The sequence below is a fragment of the Galeopterus variegatus genome, unplaced genomic scaffold (genome assembly GCF_000696425.1).
Source record: "Galeopterus variegatus unplaced genomic scaffold, G_variegatus-3.0.2 Scaffold10359, whole genome shotgun sequence".
Classification (NCBI taxonomy): domain Eukaryota; kingdom Metazoa; phylum Chordata; class Mammalia; order Dermoptera; family Cynocephalidae; genus Galeopterus; species Galeopterus variegatus.
Genome location: NW_007736470.1, coordinates 30,573 through 48,569, shown reverse-complemented (window position 1 = coordinate 48,569; position 17,997 = coordinate 30,573). Strand labels below are relative to the sequence as shown.

At 46.4% G+C, this 17,997-nt stretch overlaps 1 protein-coding gene across 1 annotated transcript in view; it reads right to left on the bottom strand.

The window, feature by feature from the left end:
• GNPAT (glyceronephosphate O-acyltransferase) overlaps positions 1-17,997 on the bottom strand; it is a 35,342-nt gene that overhangs the window by 8,346 nt on the left and 8,999 nt on the right. Inside the window, exons 4-9 of the mRNA XM_008594210.1 lie at positions 7,827-7,956; positions 5,306-5,433; positions 4,934-5,009; positions 4,526-4,677; positions 4,277-4,407; positions 2,711-2,934 (exon numbers count right to left, since the gene is read on the bottom strand). Coding sequence (XP_008592432.1) covers positions 2,711-2,934; positions 4,277-4,407; positions 4,526-4,677; positions 4,934-5,009; positions 5,306-5,433; positions 7,827-7,956 — 841 coding nt within the window. The remainder of the gene's footprint in view (positions 1-2,710; positions 2,935-4,276; positions 4,408-4,525; positions 4,678-4,933; positions 5,010-5,305; positions 5,434-7,826; positions 7,957-17,997) is intronic.

Here is a 17,997-nt window from a genome sequence, read left to right as displayed (position 1 = left end):
CTTCAAATGTCACTCCCTACATGCAACTAAATGGCCAGGCCTCTTCTAAACTTCAAGACCACATTCCTGAAAGTTACCTTTCCTGAACCCAGGTGTCATCTGCAACGCTACAGCTACTAAGGACGGACGGACAAAAACATTGAGCAGCTGGTTCCTGTATGCTGAGCCCATGAGGAGAGTGACGTGCTGGAAGATCAGTCCATCGACCACTTCTGAGTCTCCGGAATCCACTTTCAGAATCACCTGGTCTTTGACGAGACTGGCGATGTTGGAATGCAGGAGGAGGCTGGACTGGACCACCTCTTCAGCAGGCTTGTTATCTACATGCAGAGACACAGGTCACCAGAGGAGTCGCAGGCTTAGTATGTGTCAGTGCGAGTAACTTGACAGACAGACAGACAGAGCTTGTTTTCAAGCCCCAGGTACTGGCTTGATCTCTCCCAATTGAGGTAAAGACACCATGTGGGAAGGATATTTTAAAAGTATTATTTCACAAATCAAATCTCTCTCTAAGAACATGTGATATACTTTCTTATCGATCCCAAATGTGTCAGTCATTCTGAAATGCACATCAGTTCCCACTCTAAAAATCAACACCTCCTGTCTACCTCAGGAGCCAAGGGTATTCAAAGCAAGTTACACAACTGGAAAACCATGAAAACCACGTGCATGTGAATTTAACAATACGAAGATAAGAAGGCCCATGATTCATGCACGAGTACATTAAAACATCCTTTACACATGCATGCACACGCCACACTCACACAGAGCTTGCTCAGACCCATACCAAGAGGTCAAGAGTATCGCCTTGTAAGTGGACCAGCGGGCAACCTAAAAGGCCCATCCTGGCATCAGGCCTCCATGAGCACAGAGAGATGTTCAGGAGATTTCCTGTTTTTCCTTCATCTAAGATAACTGAAGAAGCAAACTCAAAGTTCCTAGTAGCTTATCACCTGACGGTGTACTGGCATAGAGATGGCCAAGCAGGCAAAATTACAGAAGCATCATGACAAGACGGTGATGTGTAACAAATATTCCCAGCATGGGAAATCATCTTCCTGTGACTGAGCCCCAGGGCTGGCTGACAGTGGTATGTGAGCAGCACTGGCTCCAGCTCTTGTGGAAGGGACAAATCAGAGGCCTGGTGTTCATCCTGGACTCGAGCACATTTGTTTTTGGCTCATCTGCCCGTCTCAGCTTGTTCAAGTCAATGACATACATGAAATGATCATAAAAAGCTCTAGATAAGAGAATGCTTAGGAATGTGGATAATCAACATGTGCAGCATGTTCTGGACTGGGAGTTATATTTAGTTACCCACCCAGCTCACGTAGAGCAGCTAGCGGTGCTGCAGCAGCTGGACAGATGCTCTCCCCTGTGGATTAGCATGCATTCCTCCCACCCTGGACACGTGAAGTACCTCGGAGAGACGGGCACCTAGGCTGGCCCGTATTCCTGGCCCAAACGGAGACGGGCCCAGCACTTTGCCAGCTCCTCTCTCCCGACACCCAGCACTTGCTACCTTGTATCCTAATTAACACGTCCTCAGCCTCCTACCAGACCATGGCAATAGTGAGCACAGAGCTCCAGTTCACCTTCCCCTCCCTCCTGGTGACTGGCATCGACTGACAGCACGCCCGCTGGGACTCCTCCCCACCTCGCAGCACGCGAGCTGCGTCCTCACTCCCCATCAGGCACAGCAGACCCCGCCGCGTCTCCTGCTCCAGCCTCTCGCCAGCGTGGCCCACCTTTCAAGCTCACGGCCCATCTGTCCTATTCTCCTGCTTCCAACGTGTTACTGCGTCCCCTGGCCTGCAGGTTCCCGTCCAGATCCCCACGGTGCCAGGCCTGTGACCCGCCGTGCCTCCGCATTTCCTGACCCCTGCGTCGGCACGCCTCCTCTCCCTCGTCCTCCTGAAGAGCTCCTACTCCTCTGTCAAAATCGGTTCAAAAGTCACTTCTTGGACGAAACCTTCCCGAGTAGGGAGGAACCCCCTGCAGCGTGCCCACAGCCCCTTGTCTCTATCTCCCCATTACCAGTTTACACCCCCCCCCCGCCCTCCACAACCAGAACGTCCAGGACAAGGCTCTTGTTCTCTGTGTCCCTGGCAGTACTTAGCACCGACTAGGTACCCAACACAGGTGTGGTGAGTAAACACTAGGTGTCTAACTATAAATAACCACTGGCCTTAGGAGGACTGCATTTCCAACTGTAGTCTCCACAATTTTAAACCAAAGAGATTGGAAACAACTTAAGCTACCATATCATATGCATCCCAAACTCCCAGCACAGGATTCATAACTCAGATGGGGTTTTTACCAAGTTGTTATTATCAGAGAATTGAATCAAGTTCTACACAACCAGCCTTTAATTCCCACAACCTGGTGAGGCACAGGGTCTGCAAAGGCATGGTGTGGAGGGCAGAGCCATGGGACACATGCAGTCTTCACCCTCCACCCAGCCAGGTGCCCGGGAGATGGCATGCTAGGCCTCAAGATGTGTGGGAAGTGACACAAAAACGATTACTCTCGAATAATACACATGCTGTGCTCAATGTCTTGTACTAATAAAAATAGAGCAGGTATTCTCTGTCTGTCTGAACAATGCTTTGCAAAGTCCTCCATAGGTTTTCACATCTAGGCCACACTTTTGCCAAATGAGGACACAAAAAATGCAAGCGTTCTTACCACATATGCTCCACCTACATACCGGGCCAGGTGAGGAAACCTCCAAATGCCTGAGTTAAGCCTTTTAGCCATAGAGTCTTTTCCACCAGAGCATCGAAGTCCATGGACGGCCGGTTCTGAAGCAAAACAGCAACCATCAGGGCCCAGGGATTCAGAACCAGGTTTTCAATTTGCAGAAGCTGCATTCTGTAGGCGACTTCGGCGACGAAGGCATGCATGTCCTCGGACTGTTTCTGTGGAACGTATCTACAAGGAAGAGCACAGAACGAAAAATGACGGTCCTGCTCTGTGGTCAAGAGGAAGGGGGAGGGGACGGAGAAGACCAACCCTTCAGAATACTTCCCACACTTTCTGCCGATCGAAATCTCTCAGGTCACACACAAGATGTATTGCTCTGCTTTATAACAGTGTCATCTGTCCATACATCTCTAGGGTATGCTCTTGAGACATAATAAAAAATACTCAGGGGAATAGGGTCCTATTATTCCTGGTTCCAGGCAAAAAAACTTTTGTTGCTTTAGGAATGGGATACACCACTTCTGGGAAAACAGATGCCTCCCCTGTAGACTGAATCACTGTCTTTTCAGAATCCGCAGCGCTCTGAACACATCTCTCTTATGGACACACTGATCAGACCAAGAAACTGCTCCTGTCAGCACTGGGTGGTCTGTTCGGTTTGCCTGTTACACGGCCCCCTCCTGAGAAGCTTCAGCGCACCTGCCATGCACCACAACTCCGTCTGAGAGCTGCTTCATGCAGGGATCACCAAACTTTGAATCGTATGATGAGGCCTACATGGAGCTGGCTGGAGCAGGGACACACATGTGACCTAATGGCAGCCACATAAAAGGTGGATTAATGTGAAAGCTGTAGTCAAAATGTGCCCTGCATTAGATAATAACCAGCCAGCTGAATTTGAAGATCTACAGAGAGAAACCCCATGGCAGCAAAAAGCTAGTGCCTGCTTCTGAGATGACAAACACAGCTGCTGGGGACAGCTGAAGCAGCAGAGAAATCATGAACGATCATGTGATGCTGGGCTGGACAGACAGGCTATCTCCTTTACTTCTCCAGGAAGTGGAGGGTTTCTCTAAACCAAGAAAGCCCAAGTGTATCCTGAAAGAGCCTAGTACATTTTCTTGCCCCTAAAACTATAAGCTTTGTGAGAACAGAGACTCACTTCTACTTGTTACTGTTACGCATCCTTTCTAGGATAAAAAGTCCACACAGGACACACTTCGGCAGCCTGCGATACGCTCAGCAGCTCCTGTACACAGGCCTGTTGATCACAGCGTTACTACTTCCCACTTTCAAGTTAGTTCCCTCAGAAGAAGAGTCATGATCTGACTTTGCACGTCTGACATTTATATCCTAAAGCTAATCATTTTTTCGGCAAACACATTATTCTTTGTTAAGTGAAGCTTTACACTGACAAAAATGGAATGTTACAGCTTCCCTGATAATTTGCTGTGTGATGTCAGGTAAATTAAGTTTCAGCCTCAGAAGCGGTAAGCTCAAGAATCATGATTCACGCTTTTAGATTTTAACACTTATTTCTATGTCAGCTGTTCAAACACAGGCCTCGCACCTTGGAACCAAGTTATATGGGCTCCGGCTCATCCTCCCAGCCGCCAGAGATCGAAGTGACACGGGGTCTCCAAAGTACACATGGATGTTTCCAAAATTTTCAGAGAGAATCCTTCTGGCTTTCAACAACCCCTAATGGTATTGCAACAGGGGGAAAACACAGAAAGGAGCACTTTTAGAAATGAGCTGATGTGCAAGTTAGTGTATTCTCTAAATGCAAGTAAAACCAAGTGTGACTACCCTTACGTACAGTTGTAGATTCTTTTGGCTTAGGGACCCCTAGAAGCTCATACACATAAAGAGTTTCTTCCAATATTTTATCATAACTGATGCTAATCGGGACAAGGTAGGTATCAAAAACTTCTCTTTTAAAAAATGGTTCCAGCACAACATTCAGGAGACCTGTGAACACGGAGAAATGTTTCATCACACGTGCTGAGGACATCACGCGTGCAGAGTGGGCAAGGGCACATACACAGGAGATGCTAAAAGTGCACATCACACGCTGCGCTCGTCAAGACGAACCGTGAAACTTAAACCATTACACTTAAAAAGAGAAGAGGACCTCGTAGAAAAAAATTTCAGGTTCTACTTAGCAGCTGTGACGACACCACGCCTTTGGGCTTGCGTTTCTCCTTCTAACCTGAAGGTGACCTACCGAGTTTAGGAGTCAACGTCTTGGCAGAGCGACTTCTTGTCCCTTCGAGGAAGAATTCAACAGGAGCATAACCATTCTTTAAAGAGAAAACACAAACAAACAAAACAGAACACAAGACCCATTGCCTACTCTCAAAATGACAGATGCTCTTCCGACTCCCCCTCCCATGCCCCTGTGCCGCCCTCTGAACAAACGGCGCGTACAGGGGACTTAGACCAGAGCGCTGTGAGACCAAAGGACTGCGGAGGTGACACGCACTCCTGGAGGGGACTGAACCGCGGAGCGTCTGCTCAGAAGTTAGGAAGCTGAACAAGCAAACTTCAGTGAAAAGAAAACATGGCAGGAAAGCACTGGGGAATCATCTGCATTTACCCGTAACATGGTCTTCACGTATTCAGAGAACACAGCCCAGTAGAGTCTGTCGCCACCGAAGCTGCGCCGCATGAAGAAGGCGCCCGACATGCGCAGCAGTTCGCCCACCATCCTCATTCCCAGGAAATCTAACAGACAGAGGAGGGGCTGGTATTGATCTACGGGTCTTGAAACTTTCTATAAAGATCCAAACTCAAGCTACTAAAAAAGACTGCATGTATGTGAGAGACCCCTACGACATTACATCATAATTATTCTGAGATTAAAACCCCTAAGAAGAGACAGAATTATGGAAAGGAAGGGACTCTGTGGGCAGGGGTCTGTGCTGCTCCGAGCACGGCTGCATTCACAACCAGGCCGGCGAAGACCAGGGCAAAGGCAACGTAACCACACCACGGCCAACTTCTCAGTCGGCCCCACCACTGAACTTGACGACGAACCGGTGTGAGTCCTCCATGCTCTGGGCAGCCCGGCCAAACCAGCCTTCACCCTTCTCTTGTCAGGACGTAACCACACCACGGCCAACTTCTCAGTCGGCCCCACCACTGAACTTGACGACGAACCGGCGTGAGTCCTCCATGCTCTGGGCAGCCCGGCCAAACCAGCCTTCACCCTTCTCTTGTCAGGCAAACATACAACCCACTTTCAGGGGAACGGACCACATGGAACAAGTCCAGAACAAGAGGAAGAGTTCCACCAGCAGTTTTAAAACAATCCTCTTCCTTTTTCTAATCTTCAAATGACTTCCCACACATCTATTCAGATGAAGAGGTTTTTAAAGAGTGTAAGTCCCTGGCAGTTTTCACCTTACTGTTTACTACGTTTACTAACAAAGGCATACAACCGAATCCCGACTTTCCTTGCTACCTGGAAAGGGAGCTGATAAATACTGTACTTGCCTTAGCAGTCCTACTTTCAGGAATCAGTCCTACGGAGATAAAAGCACTAATACAAAAATACATGGCAACACTGTTTGTAATAGCAAAACCACGAAGTTATGATACATCCACACTGCTGAATACTACACAGTTATTAAAAATAATGTTATGAGTAAAGTTGGACCCTTACCTTACACCACATAAGAAAATTAATTTGATGGATCAAAGACCTAAATGTAAGACCTAAAACTACAAAACCCTTAGAAAAAACGTATGGGAAAAGCTTCATGACACTGAACTTGACAACGGTTTCTTGGATATAACACGAAAAGTGTGGGAAACAATGACCAGACGAAAATAACTGGACCACGTCCAAATTAAAAACTTCTATGCATAAAAGTCACCATCAACAGAGTGAAAAGGCAACCTGTGGCGTGGGAGAAAATGTGTGCAAATCGCACATTTGATAGAGAGTAAATATCCAGAAAATACAAAGAACTCCTACAAACCACAACAGAGAGCCAAACAACCCGATTAAAAAATGGACAACGGACTTGACCAGACACTTGTCCACAGCAGATCTACAAATGGGCTTAAAAGCACATGAAAACATGCTCAGTGTCCCCAGTCACCAGGGAAATGCACATCAAAACTACAATGAAACTCCACTTCACGCCCATTAGAATGGTCACTATTAGAAAATGCAAGTGTTGGCGAGGATGAGGAGAAACAGGAACCTTGCGCTGTCAGTGGGAAGGTAAGCGGTGCAGCTGTATGGGGACAGTGTGGAGGCACCTTGAAACTTAAGTACAAAATCACCACGTGACCCAGCAATTTCACTGAAAGCCGCGTCTTGAACAGGTACGTGCAGTCCCACGTTCACAGCAGTGTTATGTGCAATAGCCAGAAAGCGGAGGCAGCCAAGAGTTCACGACGGGTGAGTGGATAACAGAACGGGGAATACCACTGACCTTGAGCAGGAAGAAAATCCTGACACATGCTGCAACGTGCACGGACTCTGAGGGCACCATGCTAAGGGAAATCAGCCAGTCACAAAAGGACAAATACCCTATGATTCCGCCTATCTGAGGTTCCTAGAGCTGTCGAGTTCAGAGACAGAAAGTAGAACGGGGGCAGCCAGGGGCTAGGGGTGAGGGAATGGGGAGTTTCTGTTTAAGAGAGAGTCCTGTGGATGGACGGTGGTGACGGCAGCACTGCAAAGTGGATGTACCTGATCCCACTGAGCGGTACGCTTGAAGATAGTCAAGATGGCAAATTCTTGGTTATGTGTATGTTACCAAAATTAAAAATATATGAAACAAATAACATTAGATCTATTTACTGACCTAGAGAGACAGTCATTGATTTACTATCAAATAAAGCAAAAGGCAGGTAATACAAATAGGTGGTACGGTCTCAGTTTTCAAACCTAAACTGAAGAACCTGGTGTGCGCATGTGCCTGGTACACAGCGAGGCACAGAACAGAGGGATGCAATCCCAGCCCTGACACACCGGGATGGAAGGAGGAAGGAGAGGCTATTTCCATCACCCTCTTCAAATAAATATCTTGGTATCATCAGAATCATTCCAGTGAACATTTTAACTTCTATGACTTTAAAAAAGGTAGGAAAATAATACATACCCATTCCTGCTGCTATAACTGGCACAGGCAGGTCATAGTTGTACAAAAGAAAAGACAACATCAGAAAGTCAATGTAGCTCCGATGACTGGGCAGCAGGACAACGGGGTACTCCTGGATGGCTCGTTGAAGCTTGAAAATAAATGTTCCATTATGAATAATTTCAGTTGTCACATTGTTAAAATCACACCTCAAATCAGAAAATGGGCAAACGAGTCTACATATAGAGGGAACACTAACCATCTTCTTCTGCCTTCCCTACCAAACACACAAACTTACTTTGCTCTGATAAGGTAAAAGAATTATTTCAGCGATGTAGTTAATTTCACACAGCACAAGACTATTAAAAACGCAAATTTTTATGAATAATAATCATAGTGACAATCAGTAACATAAATTATCTCGGCACTATTATTACATTTTACACACCAGTCCTGTTACGCTTATTATTTAGTACCACATATTTGTAAACAAGGTCTAAGCATCATCTTCCTCATTTGTGAAATGGTCACACATCCAATGAACGGTGGATGGTGGAGCTGGGAATGGAACCCAGTCAGCCTGCTGTAAAAAGTCACCTGTTAACCACTGTGCCAGGCTGGTTGTTTGCAGTAAGAGAAAACAAAGCTTTTCTTGGGGAGATTTAAAAAGACAAACAAAAAAACTACAATGTATAAGTGATTAGGACAGAGTGAAAAGGACGGTATTTCTCCACACACTGAGCTCACTGTTGCAGAGCCGGTGCCATGCAGCTGGGAGGGACACATTTGAGTTTCCAGATACATTCCCCAGGCCATCAACCTCGAAAATATTCACCTGTATCAATGTGTTATCTGTTCTTCTGAAATATAAATATAACTAGCTGAAGCCAGGTAACCTGTGATCAGTAAGACACAGTGGCTCACCAACAGTCCCTGACCCTAAACACTATACTGAGCGTTCTTTGATAGATCCAGAGAGTAAGTCAGGAATCTAGAAAACAGTCATGGGAAGAAGAAATACTTGACAGGAAAACAAATGTCTGAATAAAAGCAAAATATTAGAAGGCATGAGGAGGATGGAAAATGAGGGTAAGAGATTTCCTAGGAGAAAAAAAATACTAAGAAACACAAATGAAGAAAAATAATCTTCAAAGGGAAAGCTCTTCCTTATAGGAAAAAGCAAGCAAACAAATAGGAGTGATGGAGCAAGAAAAATCATCATCTGGAATTATCAGAGCAATAACTGACTCTGGCAAAAATTACCAGATGCAAAAACAAGTCAGGGAAAGGATGATAAAAACAGGATGCTCAGCCATTCTCCAAGTGTCTCCAATGAGATACTCATTAACCACAAAGGGGAAAACAGTGGCTTTAAACCTGGCAGACACCACCTTCTCCAACTGACGAAAATAAACGCCATTCTCCAAGTGTCTCCAATGAGATACTCATTAACCACAAAGGGGAAAACAGTGGCTTTGAAACCTGGCAGACACCACCTTCTCCAACTGACGAAAATAAACCTCTCTCCAGTAATGTGACAAGTGGACCCCTGGTGCTCCTGACACTGCCATTCTCCAAGTGTCTCCAATGAGATACTCATTAACCACAAAGGGGAAAACAGTGGCTTTAAACCTGGCAGACACCACCTTCTCCAACTGACGAAAATAAACCTCTCTCCAGTAATGTGACAAGTGGACCCCTGGTGCTCCTGACACCAGGCACCGAGAAGAACACAGCATCGCTTCCGAGCTACTCCTGCAAAATTACACAACCTGAATCTGCTACTGAGATAACATCGCTCAAATGCCATTCTCCAAGTGTCTCCAATGAGATACTCATTAACCACAAAGGGGAAAACAGTGGCTTTAAACCTGGCCGACACCACCTTCTCCAACTGACGAAAATAAACGCCATTCTCCAAGTGTCTCCAATGAGATACTCATTAACCACAAAGGGGAAAACAGTGGCTTTAAACCTGGCCGACACCACCTTCTCCAACTGACGAAAATAAACGCCATTCTCCAAGTGTCTCCAATGAGATACTCATTAACCACAAAGGGGAAAACAGTGGCTTTAAACCTGGCCGACACCACCTTCTCCAACTGACGAAAATAAACGCCATTCTCCAAGTGTCTCCAATGAGATACTCATTAACCACAAAGGGGAAAACAGTGGCTTTAAACCTGGCCGACACCACCTTCTCCAACTGACGAAAATAAACGGATATCGACAGACTGAAGGGACTCCTTGGAGAGCTGAAGGAAAGGGAAAACCAGGGATAATTTTTTGAAAAAAAAAAAAAAAAAAAAAAAGAAGCCAGAACTCTTTTTTACTCAAAGCAGTACAATTAGCTCCATATGGACCAGTATTCAATGTCTCAAAGATGGTGTTTTATTCTTAATTTAAATTGACATAATTTATTTCCCAACATGGTAAAAGCAGATAAATGATCCTATTTAGACAAGTTTAAAGGCTAGAAATTCAAAGAGAATCAGCTGTCTATGATTGCATTTTGAGTAAAGAAAGATCTCACCTTTCCGTTGATTTGTTAATGATTTTACATCCAAACTCTCTAAAATAAGTGGCTGCCCATGGTCCAGTGTCCTAGCATTCAGTAGTTTCTCTCAGCAGACTGTTCAGCACCTTACCTGCTGGATCAGCGCTATGAAAAGGCGATACACGAGGTAAAAACACAAGATTGCATGGAAATGACCAATTCAGATGATATCAGATATTTGGGTCTGTCTGGCTCTGCAGTGGCTAAAACCCTGCTCAGATCGCCAATTATAGCTCTCTTAATCCCGTTCGTGACACCAATTGTAAAGCTACTCGACCATGCCAGTTGTTGGGCTCCTTTACCTGCTGGTAATCCTGCACCGACTGGGCCGATTGTCGAGCTAAGGCTGGGTCTGGAGCCCACAGACACCTCGAGCCCATTCACAGACTGGGCCACAAATGCTTCACATGCCAGGCTGGGTCCCCAGACCCCTCACACAGGTCTATGAGCTAGGTAACCGGCCAAAAGGTCCTTGGATCCATAGGTTGGAAAGCATGGCTGCGCTGGGCAGATGCTGGAGGCCAATACCTGCCCGCCTGCTTCACTAAAACTCTTCTTTCCAAACAACACAAGAATAGCAACAAAACTAAAAAGATACATTGCCGCCCATGCACACTAACTCCACACACACACACAATTTGCTTACAAAGGATGTGCTGAACCACACCCAACTGGACCCAAGGCAAGGGCTCTGACCAAACTATTCTATTTTCCCAACGGGGTCATTGGTACAAAGATCCCCAAACTATCAAAGGGTCATTAGTGAAATCGAGGATCTCCCAATGGAACTTTCTTCATGCACACAGCACAGCACACGTCTTGTACAGAGAACAAAGTGCTCACAGTGTGACAGGACTGTGAAGGGCCTTGTCAAGAGCAAGTCACAGTTTGTCCTCAAGGAAGGCTGATTTGACCCTTTTCACCTTCCCCTAAACAAGCACTCTCAAAAGGAGTGAAGTCTATATGGTAAATAATATTTATGCTCCCCAAAGGATAATGCTCTGCTTTAGGATGAGGCACAGAACATCAGAGGACAGGACGTTGTGGTCCCAATTGTACATAGTGAAGAAGAATTTTTTTTTCATTGAGGTGAAATTCACATAGTATACAATTAACTGTTTTAAAGTGAACAATTTAGTGGTATTTAGTACATTCACAAACATTGAGCAACCATCTCATCTATCTAGCTCCATCTCTTATCATTTTGGGGGCTCAGTTCGATAGGCCCCAAAAGGCAGGATCAGAATAAACTATGCCCTCTTACCCGTGTTCCTTCATTTTATTTAGAGGTTATCAGAAACAGTAGCTGTTCCAAGAAAAGGGTCAGTAACATGGTCAGAAGAGAACCCACACCCATACCAGTAACAGCAAGAATGCTCTCCCGAGATGGAGAAAACTTGGCCCTGTTTTTTGTTTTTACTAATTTTCATTCCACTTTTAAAAAAATTGTGCTAAAATGTACATAACATAAGATTTACCATCTCAAGTGTACAGTTAGTGGCGTTAAAGCCCTAGACCTGTTTATAGATTACATGGAAGAAGTCCAAGTGGATCTTCCAGTAGATACATAGAGGAGACGTGTGGACCTCAAAAGAGATCTGGACTGAAGAAATACATATTATTTACCTATGTTACTTCTTAAACTATTATTATTTATTGTAATAGGGAGATATCGGCATAAGGAAGGTACTTAAAATTCTGGCAGTAAATAAAACTGCCCAGTGAGCAGGTAGAAGAAAAGAAGGCGTGAGAATAAGACCCTGAAGGACACCAGCATTTAAAGAGAGGCAGGGGACAAGAAGCCCACAGAAACATCTCCAGAATGATCAGAGAGACGGGGGCTGGGTGAGTGTGTGGAGTCACAGTGACAAAGGAGAGCAAGCAAGTGCCAAGGGCTGCCACGGGTCTGCACCAGGTAGACCTTGGCCTGAGGAGTCACTTGCAACCTTGGAAAGAGCTGCTACCTGGACCAGAAACCAGAGTCCAGCGAGTTGAGCAGTAAACGAAGGGTGAGGTCGTGCAGGCAACACAGCCAGTTCCTGGACAGAGGAGAGAGGTCGGGCTAGGAAGGTGGAGGTGGGCAAAGACTGGAGAAGGCCCGGGGCCAGAGGAGTTCTGTTCAGCTGGAAGAGACTTGGCATGTTCAGTGCTGATGGAGAAGAGCTAACAAGAAAGAATAGGGAGGACAGATGGGGGACAGTCCCGGAGCAGAGTCCTTGTGGAAAAGGGAGGAGCAGAGTTCAGAACAAAGGAGCAGGGCAGGGATTAAACTCAAACAGGAGAGGGGATCCCTCCTCCACCTTAACAGGAAGGAAGAAAAAATGGTGAGTACTGGATGCAGGAAAATGGGTAGAGGTGATCACAGGAAGGTGGAAGAGCTCTCATAAAACGGTTACGTTTTCTTTGCAGCAGAGAAAGAAGAGCCATCTGCTGAGAGTGGAGAGGAGGGCTGGGAGCAGAGGTTCAAGGAGAGCGGGGGCCACCAACGCTGCCATTCTGGAGAACAAAACAGAGATGTATGGGGAAGAAGGAAGGCTCAGTTGTGCAGGACAACCATGAACTTGCAACGATTCCAGTCTATCTGGATCACGTGACCTTTCTCAGCAGTGAAGGCACGTTTGAGAAACCCTGGCCTGAAGAAGCCCTTTTAAATTAGTCACACTTAATCTCACTGTGCATTAGAATTACTTGGGCAGCTTTAAAAAAAAGAAGAAAAAGAGATGCCTGGGTCCTACCCCAGACCAGTTAAGTCAGGATCTCTGTAGATGGGGCCAAGGCATCATTTTTTTTTCATTCACTAATTCAACATGTATTTACTGAGTGCCTACCATGCACTGGACACTGGGAACACAGCAGTGAAAAGCAGACAGAAGCTCCTGCCTTCACAGAGTGTAGGTTCTGGCGGACAGTAAGAGTCAACTCTGCAAAGTTCTCCAGTGGTCTAAGGAAGAGCCAGAGCTCAGAGCCACCGTCATCAGTGCCTAACAGGTGAGGAAACTTGACGTCGCCTAAGAAATTGGCCCAGCCAGAGAAAACTGATAGCTTCTCCATGACACGTAAGGCCAAAAAACAAAGGCATTAGAAGCACAAGTCCAAACCAAAAGAGAAAACAGAGAGCAAAGATAAAAGAACTGTTGTGATTAAACTCCAGTGAAAAGTTAAAAGGCAGGATCTCTGCAGGTAAGCCTGAGGGCACAGAAGTCAAACTCAGAACCCCAGAACTGCTTCTCCTTTTCCCCACTCAGAGCCCAGAGCAGACTGCAAGAGGTCGGAGAGGAAGCTGCCAGGCAAGCCCGGCACAACCTGAAGTCTAGGCCATATCCTGAAGCTGAGCCATCTCTGCAAGAGACAGGAGGGAACGGGGAGGTCAGGGGAGGCCGTGACCATGACAGGAGACAGCTCTGTCTGTGGTGAAGACGGGCTGAGCCGCAGCCACCTGAGCAAAGAGGCAGGGTGGAAGCATCGACATCCTCTGGTAACCAGAGTCAAGTAAGAACACGGCCATTCTGAGCGAGTTCCCACATTCCCTAACAAAAACACACAGGTAGGTGCACATGTGCTTTGCTTCAAGACATTCACAGAGGAGCAAGAAGGCAAGCACACAGTCCTCAGAGGAGCTTGTGAGGAAAAGGAGTATGCTGTCTCCTGACCAGAAAGAAGGCCACGCAGTAATACAGGCCCAGAGGAGCAAGAAGGCAAGCACACAGTCCTCAGAGGAGCTTGTGAGGAAAAGGAGTATGCTCTCTCCTGACCAGAAAGAAGGCCACGCAGTAATACAGGCCGCTCTGGTAAAGGAGCCCAGCCATCCCCAGCCACGCTCCCACAGCTGCCAACCAAGGGTCTGGTAGGGATCGAGGCCAGGCCAGCCCCATCTGCAAATGTGCCAGCGCATCCCCTGTGGACCTGCGACCACATGCATGCCCAGCTATGGCATGAAGGCTAGTGCTAGAAGCTCAAGCCCTGCCTACTGAATACCTTCACCTGGATGCCTTCGAATCACAGAGCTCGCTGCCCCCCGCCCCCAGGCCTGCTCCCTCCCCTGCGTCCCCACCTCAGTGAATGGCTGTAGGGTCCTTGGCTCTCTCCTTTACTTCCTTAACCCAACTGGTCACTAAATGAAGTCGGCTCCACCTCCCAAATCTCTTAGGTCTACACCCACTCCCCAGTCCAGGCGGCTGTGACTGCACAAAGGGATGGGCACAGGACAGCAGAGGCACTTCCTGCGTTGGTCTCAGCAGAGTCAACTGACCAGTCCCCACTCCAGCTGAAACCTTTCAACCGATGGCTCTGCGCCGTACACAGGGGGACGCCTCTACATGGTTGACAAAGCCCTTCGTGATGCGGCCCTGATTACCGCTGCGGGCTCCTTTCTCTTTGGTACCCTCTTGCACTCTCCCTGGTCTGGTCACAGTGAGTCACGTTCAGTACACTGGAAGTGCACATTCTCCCGTAGCCCCAGTCTCAGGATAAGCCAGTGGTTCCCAAACTCTGCTATACTTCGGAATTGCCTGGGCCTCTTTGAAAACTGCCAATGCTTGGCTCCCTCCCCTGACATTTTGCATGGCATGGGTGTGAGATGCAGGCACAAGGGTTTTTAAAAGCTCCAAAAAAAAAACCCACATAGGTGCAAATAAAAGGAAAAGTGTTCCCCTGCAAGCTACCATGGAGCAGTCCTTTGCCCCGATGGCTTTCTTATGTGCTGTTTTACCCGCCGTGGTTCAGCTTCTGTCCAACCAGCCCCTAGCGGCGCACTTCAGAAGGCTACCAAGGACTTCTGAACTGCTCATGTAGGGTGTTCTTCTATAAAAGTCGTAGGAGTGGTAAACACAATAATTACAGCTGCCACACACAGCTGATTACTACTACCAGGCACTGTTCTAAAACAGTAAAGGACAACCCTCGCTGCCTCTGAAGCAGCTGTTATCAAGACCCCCATCTTACAATGGGGAAACTGAGGTGCAGAGAAGGGGAACAATTCATGCAAAGTCCCACAGCTTGTAAGGGGCAGAGACATGACTCAAACCCGAGCGTACAGCTCCACAGACCCGGCTCCTCACCACTATCCTGCACTACTCACCATATTTATGGAAAATTTGGAAACACAGGAACACATAAGCAAATATAAATTGCCCACAATTTTACACCCCAGGAACAGCTATTCTTAACGTTTAGTAGTTTCCTTATTTTCTTCATTCATAGGTATAGAAATAGGTATATGTATTTTTATTCAAAATATGAACCACACCAAATATAGTTTACCTTGCCTTTTCGAGTATTTCTCCTGTATTAAATACTATTTGAAAACATTTTAGTGGCTGCACAATCATCTTCATGTTCCCTAACTTCTTTTTTTTTTTTTGGAAGCTATGGTATGGGGATCTGAACCTGTGACCTTGGTGTTATAAGGCTGCACTCTAACCAACTGAGCTAACCAGCCAGCTCCCCCAACTTCTTAAAATAATTTTTTTCTAATTATCAAAGTGATACATGTTAACTATGGAAATTTAGAAAATACAGTAAAGCACAAAGAAAAAACTCAATTCACCTCCCCTCCCCCGCCGCACTGATTTGCAACCTAATATTTTCACTTGACATAAACACTCCTCCACGTCTTCTAAGATTCTTCCATTATTTTTAATGTTACTGTTTTTAATGTTGGACATTTGAATCATTTTTCATTCATGTATTTTCTGTATGAATATATGCTATTATAAAAAATGCAACAAGCGTTCTAAAACATAACCTCTGTGCACAAATCTTATTATTTCTTCAACTTGACCATCCAATGCTGCTCTTTCCAGTCTTCATCCTCTACACTTCTCTACAGGGTAACCACCATTTTCAAACTCTCCCTCCTCACCCCTACCTCCAACCATCCTGAAAATTTCCTGCTTGGCTTTGAATTCAGATTCTCTCTTGTCACAGCAGGAAGTCCACCTCATTTTGCTAAAGCTTTTCCCTGAAATCTACAAGTATGTCTTCTTTCCTACCACCTCCCTTAATATGTTAACATCTCCACCCTGCTCTCTCCACTCCACGCAGCATGCCGGGTGCTCTTGCCTCCTGCACTGGTTTAAAATACTAATAATACATGCCTCCAAGTCTTTTGCCCTGTTCTCTTCTCCCATCTGAGCTCCCCACAGAAACATTTAGTTGCAAACACTTCACATTTGGCCTTTCCAAAACCAGACTCACTTCTCCTATGCACAGTCCTACGACCTGATTAATTTTATGAAATCTCAGTCATCAACTGCCACGCCGTCTGCATCCCCTTCCTCATTCTACAGGCCTCCTCTCCGACCCTCTCTGCAACCACCCGGTCCTGGTCACCTGGCCCTCAGGGTGTCCCACATCCTCACTTACACAGCTTCGGCCCAGGCTTCCTGTCCCCCTGCACTCTCTACCACGACAGCCTCCTCGAGGGTCTCTTCGCCTAGGGTTTGCCCTCTGAATCGATCCTCCATGCTACCACAGTGCTCTTTTCAAAATACAATTGTGACCAAATTGTTTCCTGCTTAAGACACTTAGAAGATCCCCACCTCCTTCAGAAGAAGACCTACGCCACTTCTGGAGTCGCGGAGACCTGCCACCACTTGGCCTCTCCACTCCAGCTGCATAGCCACCACACCTGCAGTCCACTCAACAGGGAGTGCACCACATCTCCCAGCACATGTGGTTGCTGGCACCCCTCTGGGCTTTTACATGTGCCCATCTCTCTGTCTGGAATGCCCTTCAGCTCCCCTGTCCTTGCACCAAGGAGTGAAAGCCCTGCCCGAATCCCCAGATAGAATTATCCATACGCCCGCACTACAATGTCTTTGCTTGCTGCCTACATCTGTTAGGGTACGTAACCCACGACACTGGAGTTGTTTGCATGTCTGTCTCCCTAGCAAAATGCAATTATCTGAAGCACAGGACAGCTCGTTTCCTCTTTGTATTTCTAGCATCTGGCTGTATTTGGAATATTGCACGATTGGTCAATAACTGAACGATTGTCGGTTAGAGAGAGCACAGCCTTATAACGTCAAGGTCATGGGTTCAGATCCCCACACCAGCCAGCCACCAAAACAAAAACAAAAACAAAACACACACAAAACAACAACAAAAATAACAATGATTAAATATTGAGGTAATGGAAGAAAATACAAAAGGTTAAACTGAAACAATGATGTGGCATGAAAATATAAATAGAAGCAAACAGCACTTATGTGGAGTTTAAAAGGGTAGCATGTGAAATATGAAATACACAAGCATGAAAATGTTCATGTCCACAAATACAAAGCACGGAAAATACATGAGGGACAGTCTTCTCCCTGCTGGAATTCTGGTGTAACAGCGCAGTCACTGTAACACATCTCATACTCTTGACCTTCTCAAATTTCACATCTCTTGTTAATAAGGTAATACACAGTTATTATCAGCTCAGTCTTGATAGACTGTAACAAACTATCATTATATAATTTTAGGGCTAAAAGGGATGTTAGAAACTTCCCATTTAGTGGTCCTGGGAGTGGAAGGAGAAAAGGATCGGATCAGAATCAGCTAGGGGGCCAGCCCGGTGGCACACCGGAGAGTGCGCTGCTTGGGAGTGTGGCGGCGCTCCCGCCAAGGGTTCGGATCCCATGTGGAGACCGG